The sequence below is a fragment of the Pituophis catenifer genome, unplaced genomic scaffold, assembly GCF_029215685.1.
Source record: "Pituophis catenifer annectens isolate HBS135680 unplaced genomic scaffold, rPitCat1.0.hap2 SCAF_3, whole genome shotgun sequence".
In the NCBI taxonomy this organism is placed as follows: domain Eukaryota; kingdom Metazoa; phylum Chordata; class Lepidosauria; order Squamata; family Colubridae; genus Pituophis; species Pituophis catenifer.
The window spans coordinates 122,900,069-122,925,718 of NW_027256883.1; the positions used below are offsets into that span (position 1 = coordinate 122,900,069).

The 25,650-nt window shown below is 33.6% G+C and overlaps 1 protein-coding gene across 1 annotated transcript in view; it reads right to left on the reverse strand.

Moving 5' to 3' along the window:
* The window catches only part of DENND1B (DENN domain containing 1B), a 207,076-nt gene that overhangs the window by 43,061 nt on the left and 138,365 nt on the right, over positions 1–25,650 (reverse strand). The window contains exons 11-13 of the mRNA XM_070939310.1: positions 20,958–21,003; positions 19,591–19,692; positions 2,853–2,978 (exon numbers count right to left, since the gene is read on the reverse strand). Coding sequence (XP_070795411.1) covers positions 2,853–2,978; positions 19,591–19,692; positions 20,958–21,003 — 274 coding nt within the window. The remainder of the gene's footprint in view (positions 1–2,852; positions 2,979–19,590; positions 19,693–20,957; positions 21,004–25,650) is intronic.

Consider the following 25,650-nt stretch of genomic DNA (forward strand, 5'->3'; position numbering starts at 1 on the left):
TAATATCAGACTGATTTTTTTCCTTTTTGGCCAGACAATATATTTGTCTGCTTGATAACAGTTATTACAGAACTCTGTACATCCCCATCTCCTTTTCATGGGCTAGCAGGCACAGCAGGCCACATTCTTTTTAAGCTCCATCCACATTTTAAACTAGCTGCTTAATATAATTGTAAATAACTTTTGACACACGAGCTCAGAATAAATCATTATCATGAGCATAAAATAAGATAAATCCTATAATTATACTAAAAGCAAACGCAAAGCTGGCTCAGTAGATATCTTTGCTTTAAAAAGATAACAGTATGTATTATGATTCCTTTCATTCACAATTAGAACATGGTTTATAATAATTGCTTTATTAATTAGCTTACTTATGAATTTTGGTCTTTGACTAACATACCATAGTCAAATTGTTACAACTGGTATTCTTTAAGGGCATTTTACAAAGGTTGAATTTAGGTGAAATTCAATAAAATATTTAAGGGCCATTTTACAGTCACATGTACACTACAAACTTTGTGCTCACTGGCCAGAGTTCCATTAAAAGCAAAAGTTTAAAATACACAAAATAAAATGAATTTAAAAAAAACCATAATTACATTAAATTTTACAAACAGTAAAACAGAATTTGCCAATATTCAAAGAAACTGAGTCATATTAGTAAACTTATAATAGCTGCATTTAGAATGGATTTGAATGCCCTAGCAATTTACTTAAATTGTAAAACATACTATGAATCTTTATAAAATGGACATTGCAGCAAAACATTTTCACTTGTTCCTTTGCCACAAGGATAACTTTTAACAGAAATATATTCCCAGGATAGTGAGAGCCTCTATCTGACTAGGAAGATTTTCTGCCAGTCACAGAAGGTGGGGAAGGAAAAGAGGTGTTCTCTGAGAATCTTCCAGTAAGGCAAAATAGTTGGAGAATATATATCACACTTCCTATTTTTAAAGTCTCTGCTTTAATGAGTTATTCTAATACTATTCATGTCAGTCCTCATTTTTAGGTTAAAGTTAGTGGACGAAAAATGATGGCAAAAATATGCCCACATTTATTATGTACAAAACTTATCAAGAAAACAAGAGCAGTTAAAATCCAGTTGCTTGTGTGAAATATTTTGGGAAGGGAAAAATTATGTGCGATAAATGTGTAATTCTTCATGATAAAGCAGGAAGAAGAAAAATACTGTAACACACTAAACAAATCACCTTTCTCAAAAACCATATCATTAAAAGATTATAAAGAACATAAACAACTAACTTGATTTATACTTCACTTTAAAAAATCTGGCAGCATTTCAGAAACCTAGCCAAGAAAAAGATAAAGCCATACAAAAGATACTGGAACCTCTGCAAGGGTGAAAACCACCCACCACTTAACTTGAAAAAAAAAAAAAATAACAAGAGTTTTGTTTAAATAATACTAAGGCTTGGCAATTATAGTTTGAAAAATTGGAGAAATTTCAAAGCCAAAAAGAGTACCATCTTCTGTTTCAGTTATTTAATGTCCTATAGTATTAATGTCCAAGGATATGATGCAAGAAGGGATAATCTAAATCTTTAAATTAAGAGAAACTGGGTTAAGGAAATCTTAAGGGGCCATTTAGAAACTTTAACAACCAAGCTCTAAAAGGCTGTATGTTTTGTAAGGTGGGTAAAAGGCTACATACATTGGAAATATATTTGTAATATACATAATTAACATACTTTTAAAATACAATCATATACATTTAAAATACAACTTGCCACAGCCAACTCACTGCGGCCAATCACCACAGTCAACTAACCATGGCCAACTTGTCATGAGATAATTCACTGTGGGACAATTTAAAAATTCTATTTTATTATTTAAAATAAATAAAAAATTATTTAATTTTTGCCATTCACATTTCATGCTGTCCCTGCTTTTGCATCCTTATTTTAATGATTCTATTTCACCATTTTATTTTAGTGTAATTTTTGTCCTGTGTTAAATTATGAAGTAACAATGTCATCACAGATTCAACTTAAAAAGCACCATTTTACTGAAAGATAGTATGGTAAATGAAGATCATTCAGTGCTAAAGATATAAATTTCAGGACAGCTTATATTTACTGAACTAAAAGAGCTTTTAATTGCTGTATTTATGTATAATTTTAAAGAATGTTTCATATTCGTATCATGCATGTAAATATAGACTATTTATGCAGTTAATTAAAAAAACTAAAACAGTTGTGTGAATAAAATAAAATAAAAAATAAAAAATAAATAAAATAACCAACAACTGGGAGCTAAATAAATAAATTATATATGTTAGGAATAATACTGGCTTATTCACTGACATAATTCGGACTACATGAACTTCATTGCTGCAACCTGAAAATCAAAATCTGACATTGTATTCTCCACTCTTCAAGTGATTTATCCACTGACATTAGAAGTGAAACAAATGAAGAGCAAATTAAGCATTTTTAGAGCCAGTTTAGTTTAGTGATTAAGACACCAAACTAGAAACTGGGAAACCATGAGTGGCTTTAGGCATGAAAGCCTGCCGGGTGACACTGACTCTCACACAGAATTATTGTGTGGAAAATAGGAGGAGGACTATTTATAAATGACTCACATTGGCAAACATAGCTAATACGCCCGAGTCATTTACTTAAGTCTTTTATAAAAATAATAAAGGTATATAATAAAAATTAAATAATAATTTTCTTCTTCATCTGATTACTGTATAATGCTTTCCAAAAATAACATGGCTCAACACGGGTCTTTTCTAACTGCAGTGAGATAGATAAAATTCAAATGTGCAAACATTCTTTAGAATTAGAAAATAGATCCCTGAATGATAAACGATAGCTTACAGGTTTGTATCTTAGTGCATCTCTGTAGGAACCAAACAAGGCCACCTGAGCTCTGAGGAACGCCCTGGCTACTCCATCACCAGTAGCTGTGGACTGCTTCTTCAGTTGATTTTTCAAGGCCGAGACCTGTGTTGACAGAGAAGAACAGTTAATTTAACACTTCAGAAATTGGTAAAGGGAGGTACAAACCTAATCAGCAGGCAAGCTCTGGTGTCTGCAGGTCAGCCAAAAAAATCATGCTCTTTCTTGATAGTTTATCTTTTTAACTGCAAAGTACACCTACTGATCTGTTAATTGAAATGAAAGCAGGGGATGCTGGTAAGTGCTAATGCAAATTGGTTTATGCTCTCTTTTTTTCCCAAGGCCTCTTGACATAAATAAGCTTTAATTATTTTACAGTAAGTATTGTGAGATTCTTTTTCTGTAGATTTCTTGCCACCATCACCATTATACTATGTGCTTGGGTGTCTCAGATAACGATGAATATATATCTTTCAGTTGAGTTACAAAAACTTTTAGTTTTTAAATTTAGCTTATCTCTTAGAGTAACCCCATTTATTCTGTGCTACCAAACTCAGAACCATGTGTTTTTTCTCTTGCCAGAAGAGATTTCACTAATGCTGTACTTTATCATGAGCTAGAAATGGTTCAACTAAATGGTAATGACAATGCTTTTATAAAATCACCATACTGCAGCTTACGAGTTGTATCTATCTCTGAAGAAGTTCAGAGTCAGAACTAATGTTATATAGCCTAAGTTAAGATAGTATACCCAAGAATGTATGTTATAAATAAGTGTCCGTAGTATATTTAAAAACATAATCTGCTTTTCAAGGGGTTTATCACAAAGTTGGGAAAAGAAGAAAGGACACAATGGGAAGTCAGGATGGATAAAATGAAAATTGAAACAGTGAATTGGAATTTTTAGGTGACGTATGAATGGAAGAGAGACTAACATTTGTGTGTGAATAAATATGCAAATATTCATATGCTTTTACACTTAATATGGCTCTTGAGCCCCAGAAGACTGTGCATTCCTTTTATATGTATTTTTCATCCAGTTAGCATATAATGCAATAAGTTCTGTACAGATACACATGGCACTCATATGAGGTTCTTGCTCAATAGTGTCTAGATAAAAACTATGGGAACTGAAGAAGAGCTCCACAACTGAAGAAAGTATTCTGCCAATAATTCTCAGAACCAGAGTATTTTTGCTTTTACAGAAGAATTGTATTAGAGTTAATAGAGAATTAGTAAGTCTTATTTTGCAGACAAGTTCACAGGTTGCAAATATCACTGAGTGCAGCTTATGCAAAATGCCTCATCTCAGCTAGTATTGTATTTATCTATGAAAATCAAAAGGCATTACTAAAACAAATGTCAAGTTTTTTAAAAAATCAGCAACAGTGAATATTCTTTTTTCTTCAGATAAGCAGCCATGATTATTCTTGACAATGATTATTGTAATTGAAGCATCAGTCTAATTAACAATGGAACTCTGAATAATGCTAATGAGAGCTGAACATGGCATCAGAGAAAAGACTAGCTCTACAGGTGATAAACCTTCACAGTAGTGACATTTTCCAATGTAAAGTCACAGTTACTGTGATATGATCAAAGACAGAGACCCCCATTGGGTCTAATTATAACTATAGTTTTGGAAAAGAATTACTGAGTTATTATGTTCATAATCTATGCAGAAAGGCCTTTACAGTATAGGTCCTCTCCCTATAGTTGTGATCTTTTCCATTTATATTTAAGCACCATGGATTCAGATAAAAGTTTAGAGTCTGATTCATTTAGACAATGGAGAGCCTATTCCAATATTCATAGAAGTTTAACCACACCCATCCCCCAAAAAAATCTCCATTTTTTTAAAAAAAATATTAAATTAGAAGTTTGTGAAGTAATTGATTTACTTGATATATTAAATAAATAAATGCACACACACACACACACACACACATACACACAATTATGTACCATATACAGTCTTTTAAAGGAGGAAGCAAGGTATCAAAGCAACAGCAACTGTACATATTGGAGAGGGAACCTGTGTAAATTTTAGAAAATCAGTTAACTGTTTCTATAAGGTAATTATTTGAACAATGTAAAAGCAAAAGAAATAATCTTAAGCGTTTTTAAGGCGTAAGCTTCACTGAATTCAACAGGTCTTCCCTCCAATAAAAAAATGGATCATGGTACAAATGAACACTATCCTGTTATCTGCTATATTTTCCCCCCTCAGATTAACAATGTTTTAAATTAACCTCAAGGATGACTAATGCATAGCAGAGGTGTGAAAAACATTTCAATTCGTTTAAACCTAAGAAGACAGTTTTGCTGCTATTGAAAATATATTGCACATACTAACGCTAAGATCGCATCAATTGTATTGGGTTCTTGTTGCTCTTTGTCTTGCAGCATAAGGAAAACGTACACTATTCTTACAAAGTGATGCTGGTAAACTAGAAAAAATGCAGAGGCCAGAGACACCAACTTTTGGAATCAGTGAGAGAACTAGGAGGTACTGCCCTGGATAATTAAAAGGGAATATATATGAGTGTGTACACACACACACATAAATAAAATATTGGACCTTGTCAAATCTGACATAGTGAAAAGTTAAAGCACTAAATCTGTAACTAATTTACTAACTATAAACAGAACGGAACACTGAAATTGATCTTCAGTCCCCCAATATAAGAAAGAATGCTGCTATTCAATACTTGTATGTACCCCATGTATTTTCAGGTACACTTCTTTTTAAAAGGAGGGCAGAAAGTTATAGTTAAAACACAAAGTAGAGAGCATTACAATGGTACTTTATGACCAACTTTTTCTGTTCATTAGATCAACCATGGTCACAGCTTTATAGCAAGATGCATGCTGCTTGCCTGTAAATATTTAAATGAGTACAAGGAGGATCTGCTGTCACAATAGAGCCTACAATAGAGTCCACACTATGTCTAGAAAAGGGACTTTCAGTGGCTAGACCTGTTGAATACTAATGTTTAATGAAAGAAAAGTGTTTGGATTTTCAGAAAATTAATAGAGTGATCATTCTGATATAATAAAAGAATGTACATTGATATGTATAACAGGATGAATATTTATGGGTGCATTTTAAAGAACTTGTGTTAAATAATATGTGGTTCATATATACCGTATTTTTCGGAGTATAAGACACACCGGAGTATAAAACGCACCTACCTTTTTTGGTGGTTGTTGTTTTTTTTTTAAAGTTTTTTTTTTTTTAGACAAACACACATACTAACATACAATGTATTTTCTTTGAACAGAGTATTTGGCTGGTTCACAAATTTAAACAGTGTTTAGTCATTTCAATTAAATTTACAATTTCTATATTTCATTTTTGCCATATTTATTCCTCATCTATTTTTTTAAAAAAAACCAATATTACCCTTCATTCTCATCTCTAATCTTAATCAAATTCAATTTTTCCCTTCTATTCTATATTATACTCTTTCCCATTGTCATCTATTTTTATATCCATCCTCACATTGGTTAATTATTTAATATTACAATTGTTTAATACAAATTCAACATTTTAATATAAATCAATTAGTTATATAACTATCTTTTTTGTATATTAATCAATATGAACATGAATATTCCAATTATTTCCATGCAATCCAATTTCTTACAAATCAATTAATTAGATTTACCAATAATAATAAACCAAATAATTTCCCCCATATATTCCTCCAAACCACAACTTAACCATTTCTGCTTTCAACACAATATGCAATTAATAGTATCTCAATTATTACAATTCCCTAGTTAAATAGCTTTTTTTCTTTTGTGTTTTAAAGTCCTGAACTCTTCTCTTTTGCCCTAAATTTCCCATTGTTTGCACCTACCTTTTTTGGTGAGCAAAAGGAAAAAGAAATCTCTCCCTGCCTCATTTTGTCACGTTGCAGCAAAGAGCCTGCTTTACTTTCAGTTTTGTTTTTTCAGCACAGCTAGGGAAAAAAAAAATCTGCTCCAGCACTTTGCAGCTAGCAGCAGAGCCCTGCGCAAAACAGCTGAGAGCAAATCAGCTGAGAGTCGGGAGGCCGATCTAATCAACTTGTGCTAATTAACCTATGCTGAAGCTGAAAGGGGCTGTTTTTTCTTGTTGTTTGCTTGCAAGGAGGTAACTGCTGCGAGGCAGAGGCCAAAGAGTGGGGGCCAGTGGGTGGGCAGGGCTATATTCGGTGTATAAGACGCACCTAAATTTTCACTCCCTTTTATACTCCGAAAAATACGGTAGGTAGTCCTCTACTTACAATCATTCATTCAGTGATTGTTCAAAGTTACAATTAATGTGAATAAAGTAGGAATCATACAGGGTCAGTTACATGAACACTAAAGGACCCTCTCTATTCACATTATTATAAGGGAGAAATGTGCTTGTTTGGAGATTACATTAAAAATCAGCTAAATCCCATTATTGGTAATATATCTTATGATGAGGCCTAGCTGTCACGGAAGGACAGCCATATGGAAAACATCTGAGGGGCCTCACTGTCAAAGACACAAGGACATGTATGTTACAAAGAATTACTTATTACCTAAGGACAGCAATAAATCTCCCGTATTAGTAATTACAGAACTAAGGAAGGTTGTCTAGCTAAAGATAATCTTATAAACTAGAAAATAGTGGTTTAGTAATTAGGAAGTGTCAATTATCATATAACAAGTGTATGTTAACCATATATGGAAAAATGCATGAGCTCACCAAACCCTTTGTCTTGGAAACATATATAAGCAGTTGTATCAGAGCTTTCCGGGGTTCAGAATTTCAGGTACAAATCTGGCTCTGAACCTGCGCAATAAACTGTATCTGGCTGACCCAGGAATGTTTTTCAGTCTTTCATTCCATAACACAATGGCAGTGGAAAAAAAAATGACTTATGAGCAGTTCTCACATATACGACCTTTGCAGTGTTTTCGTGGTCATGTGATCAAAATTCAGGTGTTTGTTGAGTGGCATGTATTTATAACAGTTGCACTGTCCTGAGGTCATGTGATCACCATTTCCCAGCTGACTTCTGACAATGGGTGAAGCAGATTCGCTTAATGACCACATGATTCCCTTAAGAACTGCAAGGATTTGCTTAAATGTGGTGGAAAAGGTCATAAAATGGGACATGACTGCCTTGCTAGCAACAGAAATGTTGGGCTCAATTGTGGTTTTAAGTCGAGGATTACCTGTAATCATCTTACCAAACACATCCTTTTTAAATGAGGTGTTAGACACACGAAAATTAATTAATTAATTAATTATAATTAATATACATAGGTATATAAATTTTTGGAGCAATTTAAATAATTCAAGTTTATTAAATAATTCAGAGAACATTTTGAGAAATGGTACACTTTTTCTCTTTTCTTTTAACAATACCAATATATTCTACTGCCTGTCTCTCCTCTTCCTTTTGGTGACTACTGATTAGTATATTTCATTCTAAACTACTGTTTCCCCCAAAATAAGACATCCCCTGATAATAAGCCCAATTGGACTTTTGAGCGCATGGCAATAAGGCCAAGCGCTTATTTCAGGGTTCAAAAAAATATAAGACAGGGTCTTATTTTCAGGGAAACACGGTATGAACTACTTGTTTGAAATGAATACACTTCCACTTACTTAACAGTACTAGTGTCAGCTTTGGAAGCCATATTAGAATCTCAACAACCTGTTCACTGGGGCAGAACTGCAGCTCATCCAGCAGGAGTATAACTCTGAAATACATTAAAAAATGATCAAAGTTCTAGAATATAGAAATGATGTTCTGAAGTGTCTGAAGGATCCACTACTCTAGTTCTGAATGAATTGTACTAATTATCATTTAATTTCAGTTAAAAATATCACTTTTGTTTTTTTGCTTTTCTATTCTAAAATCTATTTTGTAGTGCAACCTGGATAGCTGAAGAACATTTCTTCCTATGCTTTCCTTCCCAAACTACTAGGTAATTTGAGGTTTTCTGCAAAGAGTCTTTTGAGGATCACTATGACACATGCATTATTATTTCCAGAAGTTGCTTTTCTATTTAATAAATTCTCTCTACAGAAAGGGTTTGTCAAAAAAAGTTTACTTACATCGAAAGAGTCTGGTTTTTCCTTTTTAAAAGATTTTATGAATTAGACTGACCTGAATTTAATGAGAATTTCATCCTCATTAGTTTTTACTCTAATTATCTTTTTATGATGGGATGTAAATTATAAGTCTGTTTGAAAGTTAATTATAATAAAAATATCACAAGGCATTATATGTAATATTCTATGAGAATAGACTTTTAGACTTCTAGGCACTGTGAATGAAACATTAAATAATATTTAATAGATAATTGATGTCTGAAACCAACAATCTTCTTTTTTCAAAAGATTGAAGATACACTTTCTTCTATCTACCAGCAATTTAGAACATTGTAACCTCATTTCAAGTTTTTAAAAATTCTGCTTTCAGGACAGTATTTTTTGACGCTGTGTTATTCAGTTGCTCTGTTTAAGGATACAATTAAGATGTGAAGAATGAAATTAGGATAATCATGTTGGCTTCAACTTTTTTAATTTGCCATTACCAAGAGTTCTGCTATTATTGAGAAGCGCCAGTCCTTCTCAACACTTGAACCCCAGGATACCATGAGTCGCTAGCAGTTCTGCAAGAGATCATGATTTTTAAAAAAATCTTCATTTTCTGAACTATGTACATGAACTGTGTAATGCTCAACCGCTCAGTGGAAATTTTTAAATGCCACAACTCAGCTGCCAATTTATTGTTCATCTGGTATTATAAAAGTAAAATGTGGACTGTGTACGTTAGAAATGAAAATTGTAAAGTTTTTTTTATTTTTTGCAATTTTTATATAGGGGGTTTCTTGAGACCTCCAGAGGAAAAAAGTTGCACAAAGGCTGCCCTAGATATTCCTAATTTGGAAAATAGTTATTAATGGAAATTTTGTTTGGAAAATTCATCTGCTAAAATGCTTGTGGTGCCAATATATTGAAGCATATAACACTATATTCCATTCAGTGTCTGTTCATATATAGCCTCCATTTTAAGTGATAGTATGTATCATAAAGTTATTCAGGACCTGGTTATCTGAATCATATAACTGGCATCATAGAATCCATGCTTGCAGGAATGCAGTGTCTTCCATCAGTTGTAGCCTCATACCTTAACTTAAACTCTCTTTCAGATGTAGTATCTATGATGTAATCTGGATTCTGTTTTATACCTAATGTTATTATATATAAGCCTGATTTATAAAGAAAAACATAATGAGGATAACAACTAAATAGAAAGAGCCGAACATTTATTAAACAAAATTAACTTTTATGAAAAAAATGGGCACAAAAAGACAAACTGAGAAACATACGAATAAAGACAGGTGGGATGACTGCACAGAAGAATTGTACCTCCCAAAAATCCTAAAATCAATTATACATATGAAGATAAACTAAACTAGATATTGTAGACCAGAGGTCCCCAAACTCTGGGCTGCAGTCCATTACCAAGTCGCAGCCTATTTGCAATCTGGCTGCATGAGCGTCATGTCAGTGCAGCTCAACTCATGTGAGTGATGGGCCAGCACACGCACTTGCGCAAGTTGAGCTGTGCATGTGCGGGCATGCTGGCCCAATGCTCATGCAAACCAGATCCCCTCTCCCACCCCCTCCCACCAAGCCGCAAAGGTTGGGGACTGTCAGAGTTCTGTTTAAAAACTTATAAGAAGATGACATTAAACTTTACTAGAAGTTCATAAATTAATATTAAAAAGTTGTAACAATGCCCAAGAATTGGAAACAACCAATTTATATTCTAATACAGGCGTGTCAAACTGGCAGCCTGTGGGCCAGATGCGTCATGCACAGGCCATGCCCACCCTGGCTCCGCAAAGGCAAAAAACATTGTAATACGTCATGTGACATGATCGAGTTTGACACCCGTGTCCTACTATCACAAAGAGTAGTACACAGGAATACATAACAGAACAGCTGCACTTATCTCACATCTAACATGAAAATATTCTAGGTTTTGCAATCAAGTTTCAACAATATGTGAAATAAGAATTGTCAGCGGTACAAGCTGAATTCAGGCAAAGGCAAAGGCAATCAAGGCCATATTGCTAATGTATAATGGATGTTCGCACAGGAACACTAAACTGATGTTTACTTTTAATTTGCCTTTGATGTCCAAACCACAATAAATTGTCAATAGTCTTTAAAGTACTACCTATTAAAAAATATGCATGATGCCCAGGAACCAACAGAGTTTTTAATATGAAGCACCTTAATTATGTTAAAAACTTAGAAAAGAAAGTGTAGAAGTTATATACTGCCACCAAATGTTTAATTTACATGCAGGACATATCTAGGAAATGCTGGAATAGAAGAAATAGAAATTGAAATTAAAATCCCTGGGAGAAATAATTAATAAAAGTAAGTTAAACTAGAAATACCACTTGGGTGGCTGAAAACAATAATGAATGTAAAAGAAAAGAATGCAAAAACCAGATGGTTAAAAGTTTTTTTAAACTATAACAACATCCAACAATCTAAGATTATGTTAATAGCAAAGCACCCCAAAGCAGGTAAACCGTGCAGATACTGAAATATTAAGAAACTGTATTTTCCTGGCCTTAAATATTTAGTAGGATCACAATTGTGGTAATTAAATAAAGATTATCTGCTACTTGAGGGAAGGATTATGACAAAATATTGAAGTGCAGAGGCATCACATTAAATACAATGTTGAGTACATGATTTTCTAAGCTGTAATATATGCCTGATAAAACTGAATCATTGCAAAGTAGAATGAAGAAAAAATAATGCCTATGAAATATGGTATGGTTAAAAAAACTTCTGAAAATAACTTGAACTACAAGAAAAATAGATATCAGGTAAAGTGAAGCAGATTGCTCACTGGAAACACTAATAATGAAAAACAAAATGCCAAGGACAGAATCATTGGAGAAGACTTTGATGTTTGGAAAAAATGAAAACAACTGCAAAAGAAATTGATAGAAGGCAGGGTAGCTAGATGCTATTATTGATGGCACAAGATAAACAATGAGAGTTAAAAAAAAAACAGTTACTGGCATAGAATTTTGATGATGCATGTCTGGCAGTGAAGATTTGAAACCGATTGCAGTACCAACAAAGCTGCTTTTTAAATTTGGTTTCTGGAATGTATTACTTAAATTTTGAAAAATATAATGTTTAAATTCCTATGCTCTGGAAGGTAACATGTAGGTATTTAAATACATGAAATAAGATAAATTTAATATGAGTATTAAACATGACTGCTTCTATTGTACAAGTTTATGTATTTTGTAAAAAGAAAGAGGAGAAATAATAGAGGCCACAAATATTTTTCAGAAAATATAAAGGATACATATATTGGAACTATTACCACTTCAAGAGTAAGCTTTTGATAATTTATACTATTTCTAATTGCATTATACAACTTTGAAAAAAAAATAATATAGATTAGCAACAGAGGACTGAAAATATTGCACACTAAATAAATTGTATTATTTATATGAAAGAGAAAACTAATCAAACATCAAGCAGGGAAAAGGGAGGTAGAAAAGAAACTGAAAACTGAAACATGGGAACAAGTGGAGAAGTTGCTAGCACAGAAATGTTATATATATAGCATAGTATTAATATATTTAGCAGCTATAACAAATCTAACTTCATTTCCTCAGATAATTAAATCTTACAGAAGTATGATTGCTAATTACAATCAATTAAAAACCTTTCTCTTTTCTATGACAACACAAATTTGTTTGGAATATCAGTACAACTCAACTAGCAAATTTAATCTTAAATTAAATAATTTAGATATTACCCTTATAATGCACTAAATAACTTTAAAGATGCTTTTCTAGTATATAACCATAATAAGAGAGCAATGATACTTAAATAGTGACTGTCAGACAGCACTGGCAAGAAATAATGACAGGAAACTTCCAAATAAATCCCCACCCCTTTACCCCTGTTTAAATGTGTATTTTAAGGCTCTGTACACAGCTTGCTTATTAAATAGAAAACAACCAGGTCTTTTGACCTTGGATATTTCAACATCTATTATCTAGAAACAAGTAATTGTGTTTACAATGGGATACCAAACTTGAAAGATTTTTGGGAAATATAGATATGATAACCAAAGAAAAGCACTATTATGAAAATATTGGTTTATATCCAAGGGATGTTTGGACTGACCGTTCTTCACGGGATCACATTCTTTCAAAAGGAGAAGGAGTTCATTTATGGACTCTGCCTTGCTCCTTAGAAAGAAATAGCATCAATAATCAAAATTACCTAATAATATTTGTCTAAAATGGAAATCATCATACCTCCTAATATTGCAGAATTAGCCAGCATTATTTATGTTATTAATTAAGATATATCTTATGGCAAAGATAATTGAAGATGGTAGATATATTTGGAATGCTGAAAGCCTGTTGCTCAGAATGAGGGCTATTAAAGAGCTTATACATTCAGAAATCAGTTACCACGTTTTTTAAAAAAAAATACTTAAAACTTGTGAAGATTTTCCCCCACCTAACCTTCTTTTCTGCTCTGAAAAAAAAAAAAAAAAACAAAGTCCTGTACCAAAAACAATGTCCTGTCCCCCCCCTCCCCCCCCAGCTCCTATGTAGCTGGTAAAACAGCAGATTTTCAAAAAAATATGTCAGACAATAAAAACAAATATTCCATAGTACCATACAGTACAATTAGAACAGATAAATTTATTCCTTGGTTGCAGTTTCATCTTCTCTGCCCAACCTTTCTAGAATCTAACCATCTGTAAAGACGTACAGAAGAAGCAGTGGCAGCTACAATAACTAAGCCACAGGTATTTTGCTCCTGTCGCACATTCCAGAAAGGGAATTCCTGGAAGCCTGGTTTTCCACCAATAAATCAATAAATACCCACATTGACATCGGCCCAATCTACCAACCACTTAAAACGAAAGAATAACATCAACCATGATTCCAAAGGCAGCATTTAAAGACCAAAGAAAGTTATACTTTGACAGATCACAAGAAATCGGACATCAAATGCAGCCGATCAAATCAACCCGAAACCAGACCATGACATCATCAGAAGAAATCCTAACAACAACACAAGCACCAATTTACATCACACAGACAGTACTTAAAACCAAGGACTCAGCAACTACAGCCAGCCAATCACATAACACAAAATCAGACCAGGACTCAGAAAGGTATTTAAAGGCCAACACTCCCCCAGACAAGCACAATCCAAAACGCACTGAAGATTCGTCCTCGAATGGGGACGAAACATTTGCAACCAAATTGCCAAGCTCGGAGCTCAAACCAACAACACATTCCAGTCTCTCAGATTCAACCCCAGCCCCAAATGGCAGGCTTTCAAGGCTCTAAGCTGTCTTTTGCTGCTGATGAATGCTAAATCAATCTGTGATAAAGCTACCTTGACCACAACTTAATTGTTGAAAAAAATGCTGATCTAGCATGCATTACTGAGTTCTGGCTGGGACTGACATCTTTCTACAGTTTCCGGTTTGGCACCAGGTAAAACCCCAGGGTGATTGTCTGGGATATTTGGGAGGCATCCAGGCACCTTGCTCAACAGATTGCCAGATGCGAGGCACTGTTTAAGTTGGGCATAGAGATGTCAGTTAGGGCTGTTGTTATTGCACCAACCTCCCTGTTTTGTAGCAACCTCTGCATGAGCTCAATTCTGTGGCTGGGCTGGAGTGGAATTCTTAGATTTATGGTGCTGGGGAATTTCAACTGCAATCCCTAGGTATGGGGTCAGAGAGAGCTCAGGAGTTTGTGGCCACCATGGCAACAGTGGAGCTGGCCAAATTATCCAGGACCCAACTCATAGCAGCGGTAATACATTCAATCTGTTTTTTTCTGTCAGAGCAATGGCGGAGTGTTCTGGATTTGGGGAAGGGGGGCTTGATTTCTCCCCTGCCATGGACAGATCATTCACTGGTGAGCCTCAAGTTCTTGGGTGCCAGTCTCCTCTGCAGGGAAGCCAGGCCTTTTCGATCAGCCAGCCCCAGGTGACTAATGGACCCAACTGGGTTCCAGAGTGAGCTTGGGTTTATTCCAGAAAACCTGCTACTCAGACCGATTGAAGCTTTGTGGCTACATGGAATAGCAAAGTGGCAGCAGCTTTGGATCAGATAGCACCTGAGCGGCCTCTCCATATTCAGAGTTCCCAATACTCCCAGTGGTGTACAATGGAACTGAGGGAACTTTAACAGGCTAAGGTATGCCCTAAGCCTCTGCTCTATGGAACATCCTCCCTTCAGATATTAGAATGGCCCCATCTTTGTTAGTCTTTCATAAACTCTTAAAAACCTGGTACCTGAACCTGGAACACTAAATGTGTGTCATAGGCCCTGTTTCTTGGCTTTACTTGGCTAAGTAAAGTATGTCGCCTGCTGTGTATATTTATTTTGGATGCTTTACTGTTGTTTTAAAATGTTTTAGTGTTTTATTTGTAAATTTTATTTTTTGAACTGTAAGTTGCCCATAGTCATTAACTGAGATGGGTGACTAAGAAATTGAATTAACAAACAAACAAACAAACAAACAAACAAACAAACAAACAAACAAACTGGAAGGCCAGAAATCCTACATGCCCGCTAAGTCTTCCCTTGGTATGCACCAACCTCTGATTCATCATTTCTTTATTTATAATCAAATGGGAAATCAGCATCTATAACATAAAATACCCAGCAACAGGCACAACTTACTCCTCAGCAAAAAAAATCTCTCAAGTCACAGCATGTTTATAAATAAAAATTGTTTGTGTGTGGGGAGGAAAGATTTGCAACCTAATGCTTATTTCATAAATGTGTCACAGAAATGTTTCTCAGAAATGGGGAAAAGGAAGAGAAGCCTAGGTTGCTGGAAGAGGTGGTGGGAATAAAAAGATGGGAATTTTATGACTGGCCAAACTCGCCATAGCATTATATGATGAGACAATATGTTCTGCTAATATGCCCAGTGTATTAGCAGAACATAATCCCATTCTGTCATCCTCCCTTCCTCATCTGGAACAACCACTTCTAGCCATGAAAAACTCAGGTAAAACAAAAACAGCTGTTACAGATCCTACATCTTAATCTTTACTAAAGTGGAATCTGCCAGATTGCTGAGTTTTTTCTGCAATATGGTCTATTATATCAATATCATTCAGTCAGCACACCATGCTGACAAAGAATTTTGAGAGTTACAATTATAACACATCTAGAGGGTATCAGGCTGCTGAGGTGGCTAATTTAGGATAACATTTTACTTTACTTTACTTTATTTGATTTGATTTATATACCGCCCTACTCCCGAAGGACTCAGGGCGGTGAATAGCCAAACAGTAAAAATACATAGATACAAAATTTAAAAACAAAGTAAAATCAAATTAAATAATTTGGCCCAGTCAGATTAAAACACCCCAATCATTTAAAAACGGATTAAAATTTGCATAATTAAAAAGAGGGAAAAGATTAGGCCAGGCCCGCCTGGTGGAATAAAAAGGTCTTAAGAGCGCAGCGGAAGGTGCGCAGATCCAGGATCCTCCATATCTCCGGGGAGATATTTTAACCCAAGGGGAGTTTTTCCTGACCTCTTTCCTGATTTCTACCAGAAATTCCAATCCGATATATAAGGAAAGAAAAACTGAATGCTAAATTAAACCAAATCCCTGTTTCTAAGGGAGCCACTATTCACAGTATGTAAGGGAGGCAGCTAGATCTCTAAAGCAAAAGATAAATCTACAGTGAAATGATGAATTATAAAAGCTAGGTATCCCTGGAAGAAGGCAGGAAAAGAGAAATAGAAACAAAGTGTTCCTAAAGAGCTTTGTGTTCATTTATTTTTCCAATTTTGAACACCTTAGGAGTAGCAAAACTGCTACTGGTATGACAGTACTATTAATTGTCAATAAATCTAAACTATTATGTGCAAATATCAGAATGAAGCCATTAAGATTAAGACACACTACACATGAAAGGTCCACATGAAATAAAACAGACAGGTAATTCAGGACAAGTGTGACCACTGACCTTTGAATAATTAAGACCCCTAGTCAATCTAATAAAAACTAGCATATTTTCCATGTATGGAAAGGCATAAATTGGCAAAGAATACTGTTTTTCAGATTTCAACTAACTTTTTTTTTAATTTTTTTTAAAAAAAGCATTCTCAATGAATGAGATGTTGTAACATGAATGTATCACAATTTTACAAATCCTGGACTTGTAAATACGGTAACAATAGGAATAAGTATTATGTAATATTTTAAATCTTTCAGGTTATAAAAAGCTGAGTCAGAAAAAGCATTCAGGAATTTGGAAACAATTCTGAATTCATTTTTTGATTCCTAAAATAAATGTAAAGGTTTATTTATATGCTCATTTTGTATATGTCCCCAGTAATACACTATTTTATCTCTTTAATAACACTTTAATATATAAAATCTATATTTAATATATAAAACATTTTAATGTCTTTGAGGGAAATGGGTGGTTCAGAAATGTGAAATATAAATAAATAAATAATACATAAATAAATAAATACATAAATAAATACATAATAAATACATAAATAAATAAATCACATAAATAAATAAATAAATCATAGTAGATTATATACAACAAACATATTCGATGCAATGTACATAGGGAAAGGAGCCTTATTTTATATGCATAGATGATAAGCACCACACTTTCAGTCTATGCTTATATGTGGTTTTAATTAACAATTGAGATTTACAAAAGAGCACATTTAGAATGGAAGCAATCAGGACAGTTAAACAACTGGTAAAACAAATAAACTATAGTATGTATTACCAGAAGGGAAAAATAAAACTTTTTAGAGTATACAAATAATATATTGTTAATATTTTACATGGACTGTTCATTTTTGTAAAAGGCCCACTTCCTATTCCATAAAAGACAAACGCTAATTAATATAAGACATTTGTAGGATTTCATATAGAGTGAGTTGATAAACAGATCAGTATGTTTTCACTAACAACTTACCCCAATTCAGTTTTCTTTTCATGAATAAGATTCTATTTCTACTATATATTTTCTACTAAATATATTTAGAAAATCTGTCAAATCATATTGTCCTTTAGAAAAACAGAACCGAAGAATGCAAAATAGAAATGCAAGCAGCCTAGATCATCTTTAGTCGGTTTATGCAAAAATGTGAACCTCTTCATCCATTGGGTACATAAAAATAAGAGAAATCTCTTTTGTACTCAGAACTCTGTGCGCTTGGAAACTACCCAACTATAGCACTATGAATTTATATGGGATATACATATATAAGGGATCACTTCTTCTTAGTGCAAAATCAAAATATATATTTCCATCAATAATCACATAATATTTTGAGATTTAAATTTATTCCAATATTAATTTGTTTAAAATAGTTTTAAAAATGTATCATCAAATCAGCTATTACCCATGTTTGTTAGTTTCTTTTCAAAAGCAAAGTAGTAAAACATTAATCTGAATATTTATTATGCTTTTATTGTTTTAAATAACATATAAGAATAAATGTCCTGATAGGATAATACAACTTATATATTAAAATTACTATAACCAGAAATAAGATTGCCGTCTTATTCTCTTGAGTGGTGTATACAAGTATATATGAATGCACATGTATGTATGCTCGTGTGTTTTATTTGAGGAATAATGTAATATTATTTTAGTCTCACTTTGAACCATCTGTTATCATCAACTTCTACTGAATTCTATCTTAAAAATGAACAAACTGTGGTAGGGAAAAAGTTATTTTTCAGAATCATGTTGCAGAAGACCAAAAGAAAGTAAAATGCTACTTTTGGGATGTCTATATAACATGAACTGTAGAATACATCCTATTATAAGCATCCAGAAGAAGAAAAAAACTTCATGAGATCAAAGTCCAAGTGTAACTGCCAGTTAATTTATCTGCCTTTACAGACAAAAGACAGTTTTCGTCATTTTCAAAGGATCCAATGTCTTTTCTGACAAACAGGTTTTGCAGTTTAATTTACAAATAGAATTATAAGTATGGCATCGTTCCTCTCCCAAAGCAAATGACAGAGTACAGTTTTCAATTCATACCATCCTCAGCAGGATGGAAGAGATTAAAATAAAACTGAAATAATTTAGACAAAACAAATAAATGTTTCAGAAAGTTGAAGGAGATCAAAGTATGCATTTTCTGACCCCACTCTACAAGCATTTCTTATTATATTGACCAATGTCATCAGATCATTAATTAAAAGGAGAAGTGCTGGCAGGTGGCAGGGAACCAGAAGCCGATAATTGGCCCCCTTCTTCTTTTTGCCTTCAAAAACTCCTTTTTTTTTTCCCTTGCAAGATATGCCACTAGGCAGACAGAAATGCCTACTTTGTAATATAATGATTAAGATGAGATGAAGAGACTCTTGCATTTAAAGCTGCTATGCCTAATGAATGCAGCAAGCTTTATAATTATGATCTTCCCTTTTTCTTCACAATAAAAAATATGACGTTCCACTCAACATTTCTTCAACTGTCAAAAGCAAGCAAACAAACAAACAAAACAAGACACCATTAAATAGGAAAACTATAGCTGATAACGTAATGTTTGGTGAGGGAAGGTACTTTTTTTTTTAACTTAGCAGGGAAAAATAAGTAATTCAAATAACAAAGAGGATAAAACCAACTAGATTTACCACTTCACTTGGTAGATTGCTCAGGTCATTAAATGGTGTTTCCAATGTATTTGTGTCAACATTTAGCATCACCACATCCTCCAGTGATTTACTTTTGACTCTCTGAATAAGGAAAAATATCCATGTAAGCATTTGAGTGCTTCTCTTTCTGATTTTCATTTATAAACATACACACGTTTTTAACATACAAATCTAAATTGTAAACGAACAAGCAAACAAACTAGGGATGAAGCAATCTAAGTCATAAATAAATATTTCCATGGCAGCATGTGTATTAAGAATTCCTTTACATAATGCATCATTACCATAATTAATGAAATTTAGAGTATTAGAAATAATACCCATCAAGACTATTTCTTGCAATGCCCTGAATAGGATCTCCTATTCTTCTGTCACTGTATAAAACATTTATCCACTATTTGTCTAGCCACTGTGAGAAACAAGATGCTAGGACAACTGGACATTTGGTCTGGTTCATCAGGGCATTCCTTACAATCTTTTTTTTTTTTTTTTTTTACACTAATGCAAGCATAGACTGATAAAACACAGCAGATACAGGCTTATAGACTTAAATAACAGTAAGAAATAGATGACATGATATTCTCACACGACTGTGTATATTTAATATACAGGCATGTCCCCCATTGATACCAGGGAAACAATTCCATGATACGGTTGGACAGGCTTTCTAGAGTTGTTCACTCTTTTAAATTTAACCTGTATGATCCTAGATCAAGCAAATCAGTAGAGAAGTCTTTCTAGTGCCAATTTTAAACAATGTCTATGCTAGATGAAATGGCTCATCACATTTCCATACTGAGGCCATACTGAGGGGATATATTATAACTCTTACAATAGTTTTTGGCCATTTTCTTTCCTTTACTAGTTCTCACTCAGTCTGAAATAATTGCAAGCATATTTGAAATAAGAAGGTGATCCTGCCTGGTTCCTCCCCACTCCATAATTCTATTCCCTTCCATGCAGAAGTCTAGATATAATTAAATGGCACACTGCCAGAAAAGCTTGGAAGAATGTTCAGCATTCCATTTTGATGCTGATATATTTAAGACTGCTTCAAGAGTCACATGAAAGAAAACTGTTCTCTTCTGCTGTACCTAATGAAGATAGGAAGTTCTCCTATTCTGTTTCTCAACTATAGAGAATCTCATATAAAACAGAGGAATCCAAGGTTAACCAAGTTGCTTCTTTTTTCCCCCCTCCTATCCTTCCAATTACCCATAAATTGCATTTTTTTTGAATACTGAAGCCTTTTCAAGAATAGTCTGAGAGATCCAGTTAGGCTTTTAAAATGCTTGGACATTACGCAGCCTTAACATATAGCCATGGAGAAAGTGAAAGTTACTTACCTCCATTAAACTGAAATGAACTCCAATCAAATAAGGCATTGGTGCACTGAAATTAAAGGGGGGGGGAGGGAGAAATATATCAGATACTAGGAAGATATGGTAAGCATGTTTGCTAGCTCCAAATATTAAAATACCCAAAAACCTGTAAGCTGGAAAATTCTGGTTCAAAACCTAGCTATCATTCCAGCTTTAAAGTAAGGAATAACACAAGACTATCTTGCAGAGCTGTTGCAAATCTTCAACAGCTCTCACTTCTTCAGAGTGTGAACTTTACCAAATGGAGACTGCAGTCCTCTCCCAATATTTTTTTCTGATCATGCATGCAATATTATACGATCACTGATCCATCTCTCTTGGTGAATCTCAGTACATATTCAGAAGAAATCAATTGGATCATCCCCATCTATTAATTACTATTTTGTATCTCCTACAGCCATGCAATTTAATTATTTGCTTAGTAAAATGTTGCTAATTGCACTGGATCAAAAGAACTCAGGGTGGAGATAAAACCAACAAACAAATCAATATGAAAGCACTTATTAGCACATGATAGATAAACCAAGCTAAACTACCAACAGATTGGATAAATTGTCAGCTCTCCATGTGACGTTAAAAGAAAACAAAGTCATGCCCCAGCCAGGCTTTTGAGAGAAGAGAGTTTCATAAGCCAAATATAAAACTCCTGTCTCACATTTGCATTTCTTCGAATAAAGGGAAGGTGGAGGAAAACCCACTCATCAAATATAAAAATCATTAAATTTTTATATTTAATATTTAGGCAGGTGATACAACAGAGGCTGTCCTTTAAATATCAAGGTCCCCAGCTGTTTTAAAGCTACCATAAATACCTTGAACTCAGATCACAAGCTACTGAAAGTGACTTCAGTTCCTGTAAAACTGAGATAAATTGGTCAGTTTGGGCTAATAATCATCCTATAGTAATGTATGCTTCTATATTTTTAATCAGTAAACAAGTCCAAACTGTCCAAAATAATTAAAGCATTAGGGTTGTAACTGACAAAGATGAATCTAGCAGCACACTGAAAATACACTCCCTCAAGGACTGAATATATCCATTTCAGTGCATGTTGCTTGCCCAGTCCCAAAAATAAGAATCAGTGATCCATATAGACACCATCTTGTCAGATAGCATTGCTTTATCGGCTGTGATATGAAAACATCTAGACTAAAGTTTAATAGTAATAGCGATCTTGCGATGACTCTAATGACTGGGAAAAATAAAATTGGGTATTATCATCACACTGATGACACCTGACTTTAAATCACATATACCCTTCTCCAGTCTATTCTTTTATATTTTAATAGAATGGAGGACAGAAAATAATTTCATACTATCTTCTAACTCAATAATCTTGAGCAGATCAGAAAACCCCAAATAATGTCATTTGTGCAAGTTAATTGAATAAATTCACATGGAGTAAAAGTGGCTGCATTTTTCATTTGTTGGTTTTATTTATGGAATAATCTGTTACATGGCATCCAGCTAATGTACAATTCAGAAGACCAGATCATCTGCATTAATACTATAAAAATTTAACAAAATGGGAAAAATTAATGGCCTTCACATGACTTTCCTAAAAGTTACAAAGCTTCTATTATTTTATATCTACTAGTACATATAAGAAGCCTAAAATGATCTGGCATTTTTGTAATGTGACCCCTCCCCAAACCTGAGCAGTTGTTAAAGGGGAGGGGCAAAAAGAAACATATGAAAACAGTTTGTGGGAAATATGAAATATTACAATGAACAGGTAAAGGCTTTGATCTGCAATTGTCTGTTTCTATTTCCATGTATAACTTTATATTATTATGAATTTACAGTTAAATTGTATTGAAATCTAGCTGTGTGTATCTGTATCTTCAAACTCAAAATATTGGGTTTTATTTTACTTTACCTAAACCACTCTACTATATGAATAATATGTTTGCCTTGAACAGCAGTAGATTACACTGAAATAGCAAAATGCAAAATGACCATGAACAACTTATTCTATAGTGTAAGAATTATGTCTTCTATTACTGTATACCCTTATGCAAGAAAAATGCTACGAAAGGGAAAGGGAAAGGGAAAGGGAAAGGGGAAGGGGAAGGGGAAGGGGAAGGGGAAGGGGAAGGGAAGGGAAGGGAAGGGAAGGGAAGGGAAGGAAAGGAAAGGAAAGGAAAGGAAAGGAAAGGAAAGGAAAGGAAAGGAAAGGAAAGGAAAGGAAAGGAAAGGAAAGGAAAGGAAAGGAAAGGGGTTAGACTTGATCAATACACAGCAGGAAAAAAGATGAAGTCTTGATGTATATTAAATGAGTAAGACTGATTTAAAATGCAACCATGATTTACAAAATATAACAAGTGTATATTTGTAGATTTAGTACATAGTATTCTTTTACTTGCTGTGATTTTTAGAAAAACACAGTATTGTATCTTTCCATTTCAGCTTTCATCAGTATCTAACATTTTGGCCAAAGTTTTATCAAATCTGGTTCTATTTCTCCATTTGGTTTTATTTACTATTTCCCCAATGGAATGAAAGTGCTAAATATTCAGGTAATTCAGCCGTTAGCTACAATTTTTTTTATTTTGATTTAAATAGTTAAATAGTTATTTATTAAGCATAGATAGTTATTTATTAAGCATAGATAGTTATTTACAATAACTATCTATGCTTAAACTTTATGCTTTTTTCTTTTAGTTACAGTATCTGATAAAAAATTTCAATATCTCTTTAAAACTTTGCCCCTGATGTAAAATATATAATTCTTTTATTTATTTATTTTGCATGCCCGCATTTGTGCACAACATAGGATAGGCAAAGAAAATTATCTGAAATAAGTTGGAAGCATTCCCAGGATGTTCTTAAAATGTTTATCTGTTTTTTTAAAAAAATTGTATCTCCTAAAGCTTACCCTGAATTTTACCAAAAAGGTGCCCATTTTGATGATATTGATTATCTGTCATGGCCTAGTCTTTTCTGCTCAGATGCACGTGGCCAGCAAAATACAAGGGTTATAAGAAGAACTCAACAAGGGAATGATTTGCAACATAGGGAATGTGTACTGGGACCAATTTATGTCCCTCATTCATGACATGCATCATAGGCACAGATGACCTAACACCAGATTCACCTGAGACACAATGATATAGTATCACAAACCAGCATGGGTTTCTTGGTTAAAGCAGATAAAGCCAGACTAACTAACTGCTATAAAACTTTCCCACAAATATGGCAATAAAACTTTCCTTCATGCATCTCTAATACACGCTTTTATAGTAAATACAACAGAGATATATACAACCTAAATGTAATGTAATGATTGCCAGAATGATATTATGCTACATATTCTATTATTCAAAATGGTACCTAACACAGGCTGTATCAATATTATTTCCCCCCCATCCAATGATATTTCTCACCTTGTGAATTGGAAACTACGAAGTTAAAATTAGGGATTTTATTCTGCAAGTAGATTGAACAGAATGACCAGCCATAAACCACTTACATTTCAACCCCCTTATTTTTGTGGCTCTCAGAGCTTTGGAAATTATACTTGCAGAATTCACCCTAACAAACAGACAAGCAAGCAAACAAACAAATAAAATCCCACAATCACAATCAATAAAAAGCATTGAGTTTTTTCCATAAAAAAATCAATTCATTCTGGAAATATTTATTTATTTATAATATTTATCAGTGATGGTATATCATCACATTTCCATTTCCATCCCTGGCCTTCAAACAGGCAAAACAATAATAAAGACTGTTCAATTTGCCAATAAGTACAGAACCACTTTTGCAGTTTACACATTAGTCAGATGGTTTTGAAATGTGACTTCAGTATAAAATTGAGAATAATATTATTAAAAAGTTGCAGTCATTAGACTTATGATTAAAACTGTGAATTTGGACTGGAGGTTGCTATGATACTTTTTCCAGATAAATCAGCCTTTTTCATACATGTATAAACTGAAGTAACAATATATAATGTATGACAAAGAATACAGCTGAAAGATATACAAATAGCTCTGTATTTTATACTGCTTTACAATTTACTACAAATGTTAGGAGCAGTTATATACACTGACAACTAAATTAGTGTTAAGAATAATGAGATTTTTAGGTTCTTGGGAAGCCTACAAATTTACAATAGAAAAGATGCCAGAAATTCTTTTCTGAAACCCACTGAGCAAAACTGCATTCATGAAATTGTCCCACCCAAGAATGGAAATATGATTTCGGCACATTCCTCCTTTTCATTGTATCCTCCTCAGAGATTCATGAAGGTAGTTAGAGACTCTTCTAAATTAGAGCAGGGAGTAGCAGAGAAAATTTAGCCCTGTACCCTAAAATCACATCTTTCCCCTTGGCCCCTTCCCCATAGCCAAAGTCTTATTAGAACTCTTCTATTTGTAAAGCAAACACTCCAATTAAATACAGTTCATAAACCAATACATATTTTATATGAAGTAAAACAAATTGGTATCAGTTAATTATTCAACCTTTGGAATAACCATCTTCAGTGTCCTGCCTAGATAAGTCAATTTATGGATAGTTTAAAAACTGTATAATTAGATTCCTATAATCTTAAAATACATTTGGTACTACTTCAACAAAAATTGCTTCATATATATTATTGGCTATCTCAGGGAGTGTTTACTAGGTGATGAGTTCCAAATATATTACTGT